Consider the following 16,300-nt stretch of genomic DNA (forward strand, 5'->3'; position numbering starts at 1 on the left):
AAGTCATGAAAAAAATTCAAATTTGTGAACTCTTTTTTTAAATCCACAAACTTTTATAAATTCTTGAACATTTTTAGAAATATTCAATGTTTTTCCAGATTCTTGAAACTTTTTTCAAATAGATGAAAAATTTTCAATTTGTGAATTTTTCAAATCCGTGAATAGTTTTCAAACTCTAAATTCTTTTTCAAACCATGAAAGTTTTCAAAAAGGCACGAAGTTTTTCAATTTAATAAACTATTTCTAAAAGGGACATTTATATTTATGTCCCTAATTTGTGCCCACCCTAAGATTTACCCCTAAAATAATCATATGCCGAAATTTGCCCCTCTTTCGTCAAGTGCACTTACAGAAATGCCTTCCTACATTTTCATCCACTCAAAGGCCTTTGAACTTAAGTGCGCGTATAGAAAAATTAAACGGCCAAAGGCCTTTGACTAGACAGAAAATGTACGCAAGGGCATTTCTATAAGCGCACTTAATGAAGAGGGGCAAATTTGAGCACATAATCTTTTTAGAGAACAATCTGAATAGATGGTTCGAGTTAGAGGCTGAATTGCAAATGGCCCTTTCTGAAATAGTTAATAGTCATATGGTCAACTATCAAATGGTCAATGCTCAAACGGCCAGTATGTCAATCAGTCCAACTTTTTTTTAGCGGAGTAGACTCGTGGCTCCTATCCTCCGCGTAGGCGGGAAATAGTCAAGTAACGCACAACCCGATCACCCCCCTGCACAATAGTCAAGTAACGTATTGTTTTTTCTTCGTTGTTTTCCTCTTCCTTGTTCTTTATTTTTTTTCCTTTTTTTGTTATTCAAAAAATGTTCATTCATTTTCAAAACTTATTCACTGAACTAAAAAATTAAAACAAGCCCAAAATTGTTCATCAAATTCAAAAATGTTCATGAAATCAAAAAAATTTCACCGAATTCTAAAAAATGATCATAAGATTCAAGAAATCGTTCATGAATTTAAAAAAATTCATCAAATTCAAAAATAAAATTGAATTTATGTTTTTTCATCAAATTGTAGAAAATGCTCATCGAATTCAAAATTTGTTCTGCAAAAATAAAAAGTGTTCGTCAATGTTAAAAAGTATTTCATAAATAAAAAATCGATCATCCGAACTCAAAAAGTATTTGTTTTCCAAATCATGAACTTTCTTTTAGATCAAGATTGTTATTTATTTTGAAGTCGTGAACATTTTTTAAAACTTGGAACTTTTTAAAGATGAAAAAAATAGAAAAGTAAACAAAAATTGGGGAGCCCCCTCACTTGGGCCATCCCAAGTTTGTGCGCGGGGACAAGGTGCTTCGTGTTAAGTGGTTTTCTACCGCGTACAAGGAGGATTAGGAAGTCCGACCGAGCTAGCGAAGGGGACGATCGATCCAAGCGATAAATCAATTCATGTGTGTTGCGCCGGCCCACGCGAGAAGGCGTATGAACTTGGCGCTTAACGTGCCAAACAGGAGGGCGGCGAAGAGTTAACAGAATTAATCACTAGTGCAACCTACCAAACAACATGTGTTGTATACAACATGTCTCGAGCACCAGTATCATACAGTCCACCAAACAGAAATCTTGTCTAATACTTGCATCACCTCAACCAGGCCACACTCAGCCAGCATCCCTCATGCGATGAAGGCTAGAGCAACCTAGCCAACCAAACACACCCTATATCTCAATTCATGCGAGACTTCCTTCTGTCTCGCTGAAGCTATCCACTGCGATGTACCTATTGGGCCGGCCCAGTTTCATGGTTTTTTCCATTCACTAGTCGCTGGAGTTCGCTCGCTCGCTACGCTTCGTTCCCCGGTTTTGCTAGGTTTTTCGGTTTCTCTTGCTTTTTCTTTGCTTCCTCACTAGTTTATCCAATTATTCTGTTTTTATTTGTTGTTAACCATTCTTCTTTGTTTCTTACGCGGTTTTTGACTGGTTTCATTCTTTTCTTTTAATTTTATTTTTTCACCGATTTCCGTTTTCTTCTCCGGTTTCCATTTTTTCTTCCATTTTTCTTTGACTGTTTTTGGTTTGTTCGTTTTTTCTCGGTTTTCAATGCCTTTTTCTTTCCTTCCTTTTCTTTCTTTTTTCTTTTATTTTGTTTCTTTCTTTCTCGTTTTCCAACAATTTTCTTTTGTTTTCTCTCAGGTATTTATTGTTTTTCAACACACATTTATGGTATATAACTAATACATTTTTATCACACACATTTAACATTTTTCATACATATATTTTACATTTTTTAATACATGATGAACATTATTCCTATAAAAAAATATTTTCTAGAATGCTCCATTAAGGTTTTTTAATAAAAAGATTAACATTAAGTAATACATGGTCATCATTTTTCTACACATTTATTATTTTTTAAAGGCTTGATTAATATTTTTTATACAAGATTAATATTTTTATAATACATAGTCAACAATTTTTCTATACACATTTGGTGTTTTAATGTTTGATACTTTGATTAACATTTTTCAAATACTTGTTCAACATTTGTTTTTCAAATTTCTTGATAAACTTTTTAAATACATGATCTATTTTTTCCTCATTTTTGTAATAAATGGTCAAGATTTTTTATGTACACATTTAAAAAATTTAAAATGCTTGATTAACATTCTTTTAATAATTGTTGAATATATTTTTTTAATGCTTGATTAACATCTTTAAATACATGTTCAATTTTTTTCATTTTTTTAATAGATGTTCAACTTTTTTTCTAAGCACATCTAACATTTTGCAAATGCTTGATTAACATTTTTTAAGTAAATGATCAAATTTTATCATTTTTCAAATAGATGGTCAACATTTTTCTATATAAACATTTAACATTTTTCAAATACTTATTCAACATTTTTTGAATGCTTAATTAAAAAAATTATATACATAATTAAGAAATTCATCATTTTTTTAATACATGGTCAACATTTTTTAAACACATTTATCAATTTCTAAAAACTTGATTTTTTAACTACTTGTTCAATATTTTTTCAAATGCTTGATTAAACATGTTTTAAGTACATGATCAAAAAAATCATACACATTGTATTTTTTATGCATTTTTCCTATGTGTGATAAACATTTCCTCTGTAAACATTTAGCATTTTTCAAATGCTTAATTGAATTTTTTTCAAATGTTTTACGTAGAGTGTTTTTCCTAATATATATTTTTGTATACTTGAAACTATAAATAAAATTGAAAAATAAAGAAAAAAATGAAAACAGAAAACATGAAAAGAAAACAGAAGAAAAAAAAACAAGATTGTGGCCTCCCGTGCGCCTGGGCCTGTCTATCTGGGCTCCCCTTCATGTGGGGATACCCTAGGTCTGGATATATAGGCGAGACATAGGGGCGCCAGAACAGGGAGCTCTCAGCCACGATCCCCGACGATCCATGTGGATCTAGTCGTAACCAAACAAGGCCAGAAAGCAGTGATGGCGCGTATAGGGCTCCAACTGCTCTTGACCAAAGGAAAGAAAAGGAACTCATGTTGCTCTTATATGGAGGAAACAATAGAATGGAGAATCGGTAGAAGGGGCAGTTTGGTTGCTGCCCTGGATCAAACTTGCCTGGCCTGGCACTTGCCTGCGGTATGTTTGGTTCGTGTCCTCATCTATTCCACGTCTAGCCTGGCCTGGGGATCTCACGATGTCATTAGCCTGGCTCAAAGCATGGAAACCGAATTAGCCTGGTCCAGGCATCCGAAACGGGACGCATGGGCAGCTGCCTGGTGAGCCAATCCTATGTTTCAAATAAAAAACAGGAGTGGCAGAGAATGCAGTGGGCTGATTTGACATACTTTAATACCCACCAGGCCTGGTCACGAACCAAATAACCGATCTGTGTGCCTTGCCTGGCCAGGCAGTAAACAGCAAAATTTCAGGCTCATTCCAGGCACACTTTTTTCTCAGGCACGGTGTCGAGGACACCAACCAAACTGCCCCGAAATCCACGCAATAGTAAGTATGAAGTAGCAGCCAACAACCTACCATTCATAGCCACCATCAACGGGAGGAGAACAAGATGGGAGTAATTTGCAGCAATTTCAGTTGCTGCTAACACTAAAGTATACTTGATGCATCGCCCAGATGCAGAGGCCGGGGGTCATCCTCCTTTTCTAAAAAAAAGGTATACTTGATGCATATGCGTGTATACACTGCTTTGAGTCCCTTGAAAGTGAGACCGTTACATGACCTTGGGAGTGGGCTGAGGTCGTGTTCGTTTTTTTAGGAGGTGTTCTTTTTTTGCGGGAAATCTTCCGATCTATTCATCTTCAAATCATGGCAGTACAACGAATACCAAAAATAATGAAAATTACATCCAGATCCGTAGACCACCTAGCGACGGCTACAAGCACTAAAGCGAGCCGAAGGCGCGCCGCCGTCATTGCCCCTCCATCGTCAGAGTCGGGCACAACTTGTTGTAGTAGACAGTCGGGAAGTCGTCGTGCTAAGGCCCCATAGGACCAGCGCACCAGAACAGCAATCGCCGCAGATGAAGAATAACATAGATCGGAAGGATCCAATCCATTCATTAGTCTCTAATAATACCTGTTTAGTATGTTATCTGCTTTTATTTATTGTGCATATTAGTTTTGTCTGAAGTCAAATTTTACAAACTTTCACAAATTTATAGAAAAACATATTAATATATACAATACCAAATCAATACTAGTATTAAATTCATCACTGAATATATTTCCACGGCATATGGATTTTTTTTCTTGTGAATGCTCATTTTATGTTCTATAAAAAAATCATCGATCTTTATCAAGTTTGACCTCAGTCAAGGTTAAATAAAATGAAGAGAGTGATAAAATACTGCTAGTACTTAAAAATTGGATGCCCCAGCATTTTGGCGCCCTGTGCATGATGCTGCAACTTTCCGAGTCTGGCCTCAACTTTGACAGAGGTAGTTGGTACTTGCAAATCGGTGGCCACTTTCTTCCTTTTTGGATGGGGGAAAGGATAGGATGGCGGTCCCGCGCGCACTGTGCTGCATGGCTCGGGCCAGTGGGCTAGCGGCTAGTGGTGGCATACGCATATCAGCGACCAAGGACCAACATCACCCACAGGCCGCTACAGAGGATGGATCAGGGCAACACGTCGGTCGTCTCCGTTCCTGTATTGACCGAGCCCTCGCGGCCACTCGATTGTGAAGCATACGCCGCGGTCCAACAAGGTTTTACGCGAGGACTAGGCGCGGCCCCGTAACAGAGCATCTCCAACAGCCGCGCAACGCGTCGCGCGCTAAAAGTCAGAATACAGTGTCGGGTTAGCCAGCTTTTATGCGGCGATGCGCTAGCTCCAGCGGCCGCCGCAGATTAAAGCACGCCCGAGCCGCTCCAACAGGCGCACTATATTTCATCTGATTTTCCTACTACGATTCGATACGTAGATAGTTTTCTCCTACGATAGATAGTTTATAGTTCATCCGACTCGAACGCTGCCTGCTTCTACGATAGCCTACTTCTACAATACAAAATAAAATGAAAAACTAGTAGTACTCGTCCGACTCGGACTCTGTCTCGGTGATGTCCTCGTCCGACGTCTGTGCATAGGCGTCAAGGAACCACTCGTCGCCGGAGTCCCAGGAGGACGCATCTCCTAGCACGATGTTGTATTTAGCTACCGCCCTCCACGTTGGCTTGTCCTAGCAATAGGCGGCTTGCTCCTCCCTTCTCTTCGCCCTCCTTTGGGCAAAGAACTGTTCCTCATTGGTGTCTTCCAGGAAGTGATGGCTCCACAGCGCCATGGCTTGCTCGTCCATCTCGGCCAGCCTGAGACAACGCTCCCGCCTCTGGTGCTTGCGATGATCCTCGTCGGTGAGAAGCCGTGGGAAAGGCGCCAACTCCTGTGCCCGCTCCCGCGTCGCCACGTCGGCGAAGCTCATGTCCTGACGGGACCGCAGGAGGCGCCACGCCGCAGCGTCGTACGCGCGGGCGCCCTCTTGGGCGGTGTCGAAGGTTCCGAGGCGGAGGCGCATGCCGCCGTGCGACAGAATCTCGGCGGAGTAGGTGCCGGACGGACGCACGCGGACGCCGCGGTAGCCGAAGCTCCCCGGCGGCGAGGCGGCATGGTGGCGCGGTGGTGGCGTGTTGGCGGCAGAGGGCGATGGAGAGATGGAGAGAGCGGCGGAGGGCGCTGCAATTTATAGGCGCGCCGGACGCAGCGCGCCAAACGTAGCGCCCGAGCTACCGCCTTTTCCCCCGCGCGCTAGTTTCCCGCCACCGCTGAAGCGCGTGAAAACGTCCCGCTCGCTAAAAAGCCAATTTACCGCGCGCATGCGTCTTTTGACGCGGCTGTTGGAGATGCTCTGATTCGGTGAGGCTAGCCTGCAGCATCTGTCTCACTTGCTCCTAGATAGTCAGCTCGTGGAATTGGCCTTGCACTCACATCAATCGTTATGGGTTTACGGAGAGAAGCGGTGTCCGTGGTCCTCGATCGGTCGCGGGAGGGTCCCTTCAGCGAGTCAATACACCGCGAAAAATCTACTTAAGAACCGAAGAGGATGATTTCGAGTCCGCAGCAGATCGTTTGACCCGGCAGCCTGCAAATGCAGGCATTCATGTCACCGGCCACGACCTCGACCTCCAACTTCCGTACCAGCTCGCTCTCCTTTTCCTTGGTCCTATACTGCTTGATCTGTCAACAGTAGTCCGAACTGAGGAGTCTCGCGCTGGTCCTAACTGAGTGTTTACTGTATGGCTATCGGTTAATTTGTCTCCCTGAGTCTAGCTGTTTTTCGAAAGTAAATATCGTCAGAAAATTAGGGTGTTTCATCATAAAGCATGTAGACACGGAAAAAAAATATAGAGTGATCCAAATTATAAGGAAATTAGGATGAAAACCCAAATAAAAGGGAAAACACAATAACACAAAAGTCGTCCTTAACATACCACCACCACATAACATGATCACCGCCTCGAGTTATTGAGACTGATGTCTTCAGAAAAGCCTTCGACAAGAGTAACAACGCTTGTGTATGATATCATTCTTGTCATCGACCCTCGTCGATCACAAAGCTTTTGTGCCCTGACTCGCACTCGACCGCCCAGATCAACCTTGGTGAATGGTTTAGCCGAGGAAACAGACTTCGTTGCCGCTTTAACTCTAAGCGGACACGGCCCGTTGAATGAAAGCTTTGGCCCAAAGCCTAATTCCTCGCCACCTCGGCGAATACTGGGTTGGAGGGCTAGCCGTTGAACCTACGAGACCGAGCAACATCTTTGTTTGTGTTCGACAACAACTAAGCACACCAAATGGACCAAATGGACATCACAACTACAACATCGCACTGGAGTAGCAACCGAGTCAACGTCAGCGCCACCACTCCTGTCCAACATGGAACATGTAATACCAATATGCCCGTCGAGCAACCACCTCATGTGCCGCACTGCGACTAGCAACATGCCACCACACCGAGGACCACCGCGAGCGGGTCGTTATTCAAGGCGAAAGAGGAAAGTGTCGCCCCCATGTGCTCCTCCCAGGCTTCGCCAGGTGGAGTATCTCGACAAGGACGAGGGAGAGAGTGGGATGCTTGGGGAGCTGTCGCCACCTTTATCTCCTAACATATGGAGCAATACGTGTTAGTATGTTTCCTAAGTCTAGTTCTTGGTTTGAAAGGTTGCAACCATAAAGAGTGACGATGTTCTGCAAATATTGGTGTACCATCCGACACATCCAACAAACATGCTAAAGCGAGCACTAGTACTACACAAAATTCAAAGACAGTTATCCAACTCCTCAATATTTGTTGTCTTCTTTCTTTAGTGCTGTTCAGTATAAGCAATTGTCACTCGCTTATACTTTTATTTGCAGCATATTAGATAATCCAAATTAAAGCATTCATGGAAGATTATATTGATCTAAGCATGTAAACAACCGAGGACCATTTAAGCAAAATCTACGGGAAATACATCAAAATCTCTCGCAATTAACAAAAACCAGAGCAAACTGATTAAGTGCGACATCAACATGGACTGGTGCACAAGGACAAGGGTCAACACAAAAGATTCATGCATGCGGCGTGTCTAGACTCTAGACCCTCCTGCCGGCCGGGCGACCGGTGGCCGCCTCGGGCTCCAGTGCTCAACTGAGACACTTCACTAAACGGTGCCGGCGGCGACCGGCCGTGGGGAACGGCCGGTGTACAAGCCGGCGGCGTAACCGTCGTTCTCCGGCGTGGCGGCGACGCTCTTCTGGGCGCGCAGCTGCTCGTAGAACCTCCTGATGAACTCGTCGGCTTTCCTGTCCACCTGCTGCTCGCCCGGCGTTTCGTAGCCCGGCGCCGAGAACGGCGAGTCGGCGATGCGGAGCCGCCTCGTCCCCGGGTGGTGCCCGGCCCCGGAGGCGGATGAACTCCACAGCGCGGGCGACGGCGTCGCGGTGGCCGGCGCCATCACGAGCGCGTCGTCGTCGAAGGGGTGGCCGCCCTCGTTGAGCAACTCGAACACCTTGGCGATGTCGGCCGCGTCGTAGCTGTAGTAGTACCCGGGGTCCTCGTCGCCGCGGTGGCCGCGGCTCCCGGCGGCGGCGGAGAAAGGGGTGTTGCTGCAGCTGAACTCGACCTCGCGGCGGCTGCGCGAGGGCTCGTGCACCGCGAGGGCCGGGTCGAGTGCGCGGCACGAGAAGGAGGACGGCCTCGCCGAAGAAAGGCCGCCGAGGGCCTTGCCGGCTTTCTTGCCGCGGCGGAGGAGGAGGCCGAGGTCCATGGCCAGCTTGCGCCCGGACGGCAGCACCCCGCGCCGCAGCATGTAGAGCACGGCGCGCACCACGCGCCACAGCCGCCTCGCCACGCCCTTCCGTTGGGTGGTCGCCGTCGGCACGACGTCCTTGCCGCCCATTTTCGGTGGAGGGAGGGAGAGAGAGAGAGAGAGAGAGAGAGGCGGAGGGATCGAGGAGAGGAGAGGAGAGCGAGAGTGAGGATGCTGAGCAAGGTGGGCTGCTCCCGCTCACTAGCTCGCGCTTGGTGGTTGGAGGAGGGTCAGGGGGCGCAGCTGTCTAAAAAGGAGGTAGGAGTAGCAGAGTTCCCGTAAAAGAGAAAGAGGTAGGAGCGCCAACCGTCAGATCCTCTTCCTTGCTTCAAGATTCACGCTTGGAGTGATTTGTCTTCATTCGGCCTGTGTAAGGCGTGCGAACTTTTGGAGGCCGAGCTCGAGGGAGCTCGGTATTTTGAAAAAATAATCCAAAAGCATACTTAGAAGTAATTAAAAAAAATCCGAATTTTTTTCCATGGAAACATATATGTATTCCGCAAGAACATGTTAAATTTCGTTTAAAAAAGTTGTGATTTGTAGGCTGTAAAAAAAAGGTCCAGCAATAAAAATAAAAAGCCCATCGAAAAATACATTTTTGCTTTTTTTTTTGTACATCGCGTGTGAAAGTATAATGCCCTGAAATTTTGCACATATGTACTATACATGGGTTGTGTGTCCACAAATAAATTTGGCATTTTTCGCGTCGTGGAAATATGATTTGAAAACAGAGCTCCTTGTAGGGGATCGATCCCAGGATCTACCATTTTGTTGTGTAGCCCTGCTAGCCAATGAGTCACCATCAAGTTCACGTTAAATTAGTAGGGCGCGACCTACTTGAAGGAATAGAGCAGTTTTCCATTGCTTTTCAATTTTATTTTATTTTTTCATCGGTTTTTCTTTGTTTCTTTCTCTGTTTTTACTAGGGTTTTTTCCTTTGTTTTCTTTGTTTCTTTCTCGGTTTTCACTAAATTTTTTCTTTTCTTTCTTTTGTCTTATTTTTTCAGTTTTCTTTGTTCCTTTCTCAGCTTGCACTAGCTTTTTTATTTTCTTTATTTTTTTCCTTCTTTTTTTCTCTTTTTCATCAGTTTTTTTGTTTTATGTCGGGTTTTTACTGTTTTTATATAGACATTTGTCATACATATATCTAATACATGTTTAACATTTCTCAAAAACAAGACTAATATTTATTGAATACATGGTCAACATTTTTCTATACACATTTAACATTTTTCGAATACTTGATTACATTTTGAAAATAGTAGATTAATATTATTTGAATACATGATCAAGTTTTTTCTACACATTTAACACTTTTTAAATAACTTATTAACATTTTTCAAATACCAGATTAATTTTTTTAATACATGGTCAACATTTTTATATCCATATTTAACTTTTTTTCACATGCTTGATTAACATTTTTCAAATACAAGTTTAACAATTATTGAATACAAGATCAAAATTATTTCTATACATATTTAACATTTTTTAAATGCTTGATTAACATTTTTCAAATACACGTTTAACCTTTTTTCAAATGCTTGGATTAACATTTTTCTAATTACATGATTAAAAAATTCACACACATTGTATATTTTTTGTATACTTGAGAAACATTTTTCAAATGCTTGGTTAACATTTTTTAAAATGTTATATCTAAAGAGTTTTTTGTAATATATTTATTGAGAATATTTGGAAGTATAAACGAAAGTAAAGAAAGGAAGAAAAAACAAAGACAAAATACATGAGAACAAACCCAAAGAAAAGAGGTTGTGGCCTCCCGTGCATCTGGGCCGGCCCATCTCGTGCTCTGCTTGACTGGAGGGTTCCTAGTTCTCGCTAGAAGCGAGACATACGGGCGCCCGGTTTGGTTGTCTTTTTTTTTGTTAAGCTGCGATTTTTTACTGTTACAGATAGAGAGGGGAAGGGAAAGCGGAAAAATCACCAGTTAAACTGTAAAGGTCACTGCACATTCTCCGATGCTGACAAGTGGCGCGTGTCACTTGTCACAACATGGGTGTCCAAATCCAGAACCGTCTTCACTGTTGGATTCTCGTGTCGAGATCTTCGAAACTAGATCACATTTTAATAGGTTTCGCCGAACTTTTTTTTTGCAAAAAAAGAGTATATCCTAAAAATAAAAACAAAAAGCGAATACAAAAAAATCGGTTCGCACAAAAAAAGAACAAAAAAGCGAAGCTCGGAAGCAATAGCACGGCTGCAGTTCTTCATTTTGTTTGGAGCATAGGCCATGCTTTTTCTTTTTCGGGAGAAGCACAACTATGCTTCTCAAAGAAAGCAAAACAGAGCTCCATTTTTTTTTTTTGCCTTTTTCAAGCAGCACAACTTTTCTTCTCACGGAAGAAAATGTGTGCTTCCACGAGAAGCAATATGTGCTTCTCGTGCAAGCACATGCTTTTTTTCTGTGCTTCTCAAGGAAGTAAATATGTGCTTACACGGGACAAAAACCTGTTTTTCTCATTGGAGTACTGATTTTTCCCTTTTTTGTGATGCTCAAGTGTGTTTCTCGTGGAAACACAATGTTTTTCCGTGCAAAAAGAAATCCAAAACCTAGGGAAAACTAGGGGAAAACCATAAAGCCAAAAAATCAAAGAAGAAAATCATCTAAAACCTGAAAAAAGGTATATAAAAATAAATAAAATAAAATTCAGAGGAAGCGTCCAACATGTGACATGTGGCGGCAGCTAGATGACCACTTGGCGTGCTCCCAAACCACCAAAAGTAATACTTGGAGGTCCCTCGGAGAGGGTAACCTCCAGTCAGTTGCTCCTGGGAAGCGGTCACAAATCATTGTACGTGACTCTTAGGTGTTCAAGGGTCCTTCCTCCTCAAATCCATTCCCATTTTCCTGCTACCGGTTGTCTATATCTATTTTATTATTATAAGAAATCTACTTTCCAAAAAAAATATTTTTTTTGCTTTTCTTTTCATTTTATTTTGTGATTTGGGTTTATTTATTATTTGAATAGGGATGTCTTTTATTCTGCAAATGTGTCACCCAACTGCATGGCTGTCTTATACCACAATGTATATGTAATTGTAAAGGGCACAACATGCTTGCAACTCGGGGGTGTGGAGGTTGGATGCATGGGCGGCTCAACATCGTATATGTAATTTTCACATACAATGTGCCCCCCAACCCAGCTTGCTGCGTAGAAGTATGAACTTCTTCATGCCTCCTCTCTTCCTCTCATGGTCATTGTTTCCAGTGTCATCTTGTGTATCTACTCTCTTGTCATTGGTATTGGACGGTGTTGGCGGCGGTCGCCTCAACTTCACGGCTCCAACCATCGGCACCCATGATAGCTAGTGTTGGTATTCCTCTGTTGTTGTTGTTGTCGTCGTCCCCACTCGCCCTAAGCGAAAACACTCCAATGGAGCTGAACGCGGCACATGAGATCGAGATAAATTTGCATGTATCCTGCTTAATCTGCTTCAAATCATCCTTGTGATGCTGCATGAACATTAATGAGAACAATATATCAAAGACATGAACAAAAAGTTGCTTAGAACAAAGTTTACCTTGTGGTACTGCATGAACATTACTGAGACCAGAAAATTGTTTCAAAATACTCTACGAAACTAGATAAACTGACCATATGAAATAAGAAAAAATATATAATATCACTTAGTTAAACTCAAGTATAATACTTACATAATACCAGTTTTTTTGCGATGCATGTTGATTTATTTGCCCTCTCAAGCAAACGTCTAGTCGACATTCTTTTGGTGCAACACATGCACGATTGGTTTAACAACAAGAAGACTTTATCTATAAATTCAATAACATCTCTCGCTATTTTATCCTTCTTGATATTCCACTCACGGATTCTTTTAGCATGCATCGGCTTATATTCTTGAGTTACAGAATGTCTCACCTTTAAACATACTCCCTCTGTAAACTAATATAAGAGCGTTTACATCACTAAATTAGTGATGCAAACACTCTTATATTAATTTACCGAGGGGGTAGTATAGACTCTAATGTAAATAAACTTGAATTGGAGCTTTTAAACTATAAAAATGAAAATTTACCATTTGTCAATAAGTATCTCTTATGTGATCGCTGAACTTTCCAATCAAAATACGTTGTGGGATTGCTGTAGGTAAGCAAAGCTCTGCATGCATCGACTGACGCAGAGGCCGGAGGTAATCCTCTTTTTCTAAGAAAAAAGCAAAGAATTTTTCATATTTCCATTGTTCTTAAATGAGCATAATGACTCGCGTTTGCTCATCTGTATTATGTCTGTATATTTGATTCTGTATTCCACTGTTAATCGATTCCACGGAACAAGTATCTAACCCCACACAATCAGGTATACCGCCATAGTATGCAAATGTATTACACACAAAAACGAACAGCGAACAGTTTATATACACAAACCATTTTCCGAATATCGACGAAGATCGTTGGCACATGATCCGCGTGGCCTCACCCTTACGTGCTCACAGCGCCGGCAAGCCACCACCGAGGGAAGCTCGGAGCGACCGACTGATGAGAGTTTGCATATTTGACTTTCCAATCTTCAGTAGCGGTCAAAACGAAAGGAAATGGCAAGAAATGACCTGTTCGCTCACTTGGTCGCGCCAAAAAATGGCATCTGAGACAGGATAACCATTCCAATCGCACAATACGGCCACACACTCACCGTCACGCATGACGAATCGAGGTGCTATATCTGAACAACCACATGATTCGTCGCACCGAAACCATTAACAATCCCCACCATACACACCCGCGAGGCTCAATCATCGCACCACTGGATCGGCAGGCACCGCAGCAATGGCGGCAGCGACCGGAGGCGGCGGCAGCAGTGAGGAGGCGCTGACGCTGCTGGGGTTCTGGACGAGCCCGTTCGCGCTGCGGGCGCGGTTCGCGCTGAACCTCAAGGGCATCCCCTACGAGTACGTGGAGGAGGACCTGTTCGGCGAGCGGGGCAAGAGCCCGCTCCTCGTCGCCTCCAACCCGGCCCACGGCGGGAAGGTGCCCGTGCTCATCCACGGCGGCCGCCCCGTCGCCGAGTCGCTGGTCATCCTGGAGTACATCGACGAGGCGTTCCCGGAGCGCCTCCCGCGCCTCCTGCCCCCGCCCGACGACCCGCACGGCCGCGCCGCCGCCCGGTTCTGGGCGGCCTACGTCGACCAGAAGCTGCTCCCGACGTGGGCCCCGCTCTACGGCGGGAGGACGGCCGAGGAGCGGGCGGGCGCGGCGAGGGAGGTCGTCGCCGTGCTGGAGGCGTTCGAGGGGGAGCTCGGGGACAGGGGCTTCTTCGGCGGGGACGGCGTGGGGCTGGTGGACGTGGCGCTCGGCGGGTTCCTCGGGTGGCTGCGCGCGTCGCAGGCCATGTGCGGCGTGCGGACCATCGACCCCGCCAGGACGCCGCGGCTGGCGGCGTGGGCGGAGCGGTTCGGCGCGCTGGACGGCGTGAGGGAGATCGTGCCGGACGCGGCGCCGCTGGTGGAGTACAACCTCATGAAGCGGGCTCGCCTAGGCCTGCCGTATCTGCCGCCGCATCAGTCGCAGTAAAAAACCGCTAGTAAATTCCAAGGCGTGTAGCTGGATCCATCGCGCGCAGAGGAACTGAACTGAATTTGAATCTGATCCCTTAAGCCGGTGGATTCTTTAGTTATTCTACTGCAGTAGAGTAATAAGTCTGTGTTCTTGTTTGGAACTCTGATTTTCTGCGATGGACCGATTCAAGAAATGTAGCCACAGAACTGCCTTCTCCAATGGAAAGAAAAAAAGTAGTACCATCTTGTACAGTGGTGTTGGTTGGTTCGGGGTGTATGTCAACAGCACAGAGGAAGAAAAAAAGAGGAAAAATGATGGGGCATTCCGAGAATTGAACTCGGGACCTCTCGCACCCTAAGCGAGAATCATACCACTAGACCAAATGCCCTTGTGTGATTTAAACAAAGTCAATACTCTATTTGTGCAGTTGAATTTCTGTATTTGACAAAGTAAATAAGCCTTTCGCCCACACGTTGCATCATAAAACAGATCCAAAAGCAAATCCAAATGATAACGTCCACATGTGTGGCACGAAGCAATTCCGTCCATACGTTTTTTGATGGCAACTTTAGTTGTGAAGCATGACAACTTTCTGTTCGGATTGCAAGTTTCAGTTTTTTTTTTAATTTGTTTTTTCAGACAACTTTTAATGTAAAAAACGTGTGGGCGGTGTTACTACGTGCCACACGTGTGACAGTTATCGGCTCCAAATCAAATGGGCAACATCACAACAAAAGGCCCAATGGATACAACCAAGATCAAGGGACAGGCGGAGGGGAGAGTCGAAGAGCCAAATCCCCCAACCGAAACGGTGAAACCTTGATGACGACTATTCAGCTTTTTACTAAGGACCCGCCACTAGTACAACAAACCGTGCAATTTATAAATGGCATCAGTAGGGCATCGACAATGAATATTATCAAGGACAAGCTTGGTGTGAATGGGCCAAAGCGTCCAAGCAACAACATCAAAGACAACCTAAAGGTGGTGACGAGTGTTGCGTGAGCTAGCCCAAATAATCTTGTAAAGATCCGAAAAGTTCAAAGGATACTCCTGTATCCTACAACCTTAGGAAAGCAACACCAAAGAAGCTGGACGGTCACACAAGTGAAAAGTAAGCGATTGTTATCTTCTAGGACATCACACAACGGACATATGCCATCGGCCGGGGTTGTTCTGCTTCAAGACCTACACCCCTGTAGGCAGGCGACCACGAACTAATTGGCAGAGGAAAATCTTGATTTTGAGGGGCAGCTTAATCGACCAAATGTCGGTTAGCTCTGAAGGACCAGATTCCTCCATAAATAGTTACATATAGAGATCTAGCGAAGATGTTTCCAAAGGATTATAGTCACCAGGAGACTAAATCATGATCCATCATTAACATGAATCCCTCCAAGTCCGAGACCAATCTGTCCAAAGGCAACAACTTCCACCGGTCCAAAAGGCCGCCGAAACACGATATCACTGATATCAGCGAGGGTTACTACCATTGAAACATTTGGATTCGCACAAATGTAAAATAGCTCGGGGGATCTTACCGTTAAGGGAACCAATCACGCTAAAGTAGGGTCAACGATCCGACTAGACCGAGAACTTGGTATCGAGGCGAAAAAGGTGCAACAAGGAACTGGCACCTAAATTAGTGTGAGGTGTAGAGCCCGACGGCACCTAGCCGGGGATTTGGTCGAATCCACTGATCCCCACTGAACCGCCAGGCATGTCGCTGCTCAGTCCACACATTTCAAAACCCAACGATCAGTCTGCCTGCCCACATAACATATAACATACTATACATAAGGGTCGAGCGCGCTCCGCTGTGTAATTGGTGTTTGTTGGGATTTCATGATTTTTTTTGTTATTTGATTTGGCGCGGGGGAAGGTGGTGTCTTTTTATTAATGCGGTGTTTTGGTGGGCTTTCTTGACGGTGTGATTCTGTGTTATTTGATAATCAACTAATACTTATGTGAGAAATTTGCTTATGTTGGTGGCCGCATGTA

The 16,300-nt window shown here is 44.0% G+C and overlaps 2 protein-coding genes and 1 non-coding gene across 3 annotated transcripts; 1 reads left to right on the forward strand and 2 right to left on the reverse strand.

Moving 5' to 3' along the window:
* Positions 1-7,846: 7,846 nt before the first annotated feature.
* Positions 7,847-8,994, reverse strand: LOC109777141 (uncharacterized). Its single transcript, XM_020335794.3, has one exon. It carries the CDS (start codon positions 8,851-8,853, stop codon positions 8,116-8,118), a length of 738 nt encoding a protein of 245 aa, XP_020191383.1. The 5' UTR covers positions 8,854-8,994; the 3' UTR covers positions 7,847-8,115.
* A 4,185-nt stretch (positions 8,995-13,179) lies between these two features.
* LOC109777142 (probable glutathione S-transferase GSTU6) lies at positions 13,180-14,548 on the forward strand. Its single transcript, XM_020335795.4, has one exon. It carries the CDS (start codon positions 13,571-13,573, stop codon positions 14,312-14,314), a length of 744 nt encoding a protein of 247 aa, XP_020191384.1. The 5' UTR covers positions 13,180-13,570; the 3' UTR covers positions 14,315-14,548.
* A 67-nt stretch (positions 14,549-14,615) lies between these two features.
* Positions 14,616-14,687, reverse strand: TRNAP-AGG (transfer RNA proline (anticodon AGG)). Its single transcript has one exon. It is a non-coding gene; the product is annotated as a tRNA-Pro (tRNA).
* Positions 14,688-16,300: the final 1,613 nt, after the last annotated feature.

This window comes from Aegilops tauschii, chromosome 3 (assembly GCF_002575655.3).
Source record: "Aegilops tauschii subsp. strangulata cultivar AL8/78 chromosome 3, Aet v6.0, whole genome shotgun sequence".
In the NCBI taxonomy this organism is placed as follows: Eukaryota; Viridiplantae; Streptophyta; class Magnoliopsida; order Poales; family Poaceae; genus Aegilops; species Aegilops tauschii.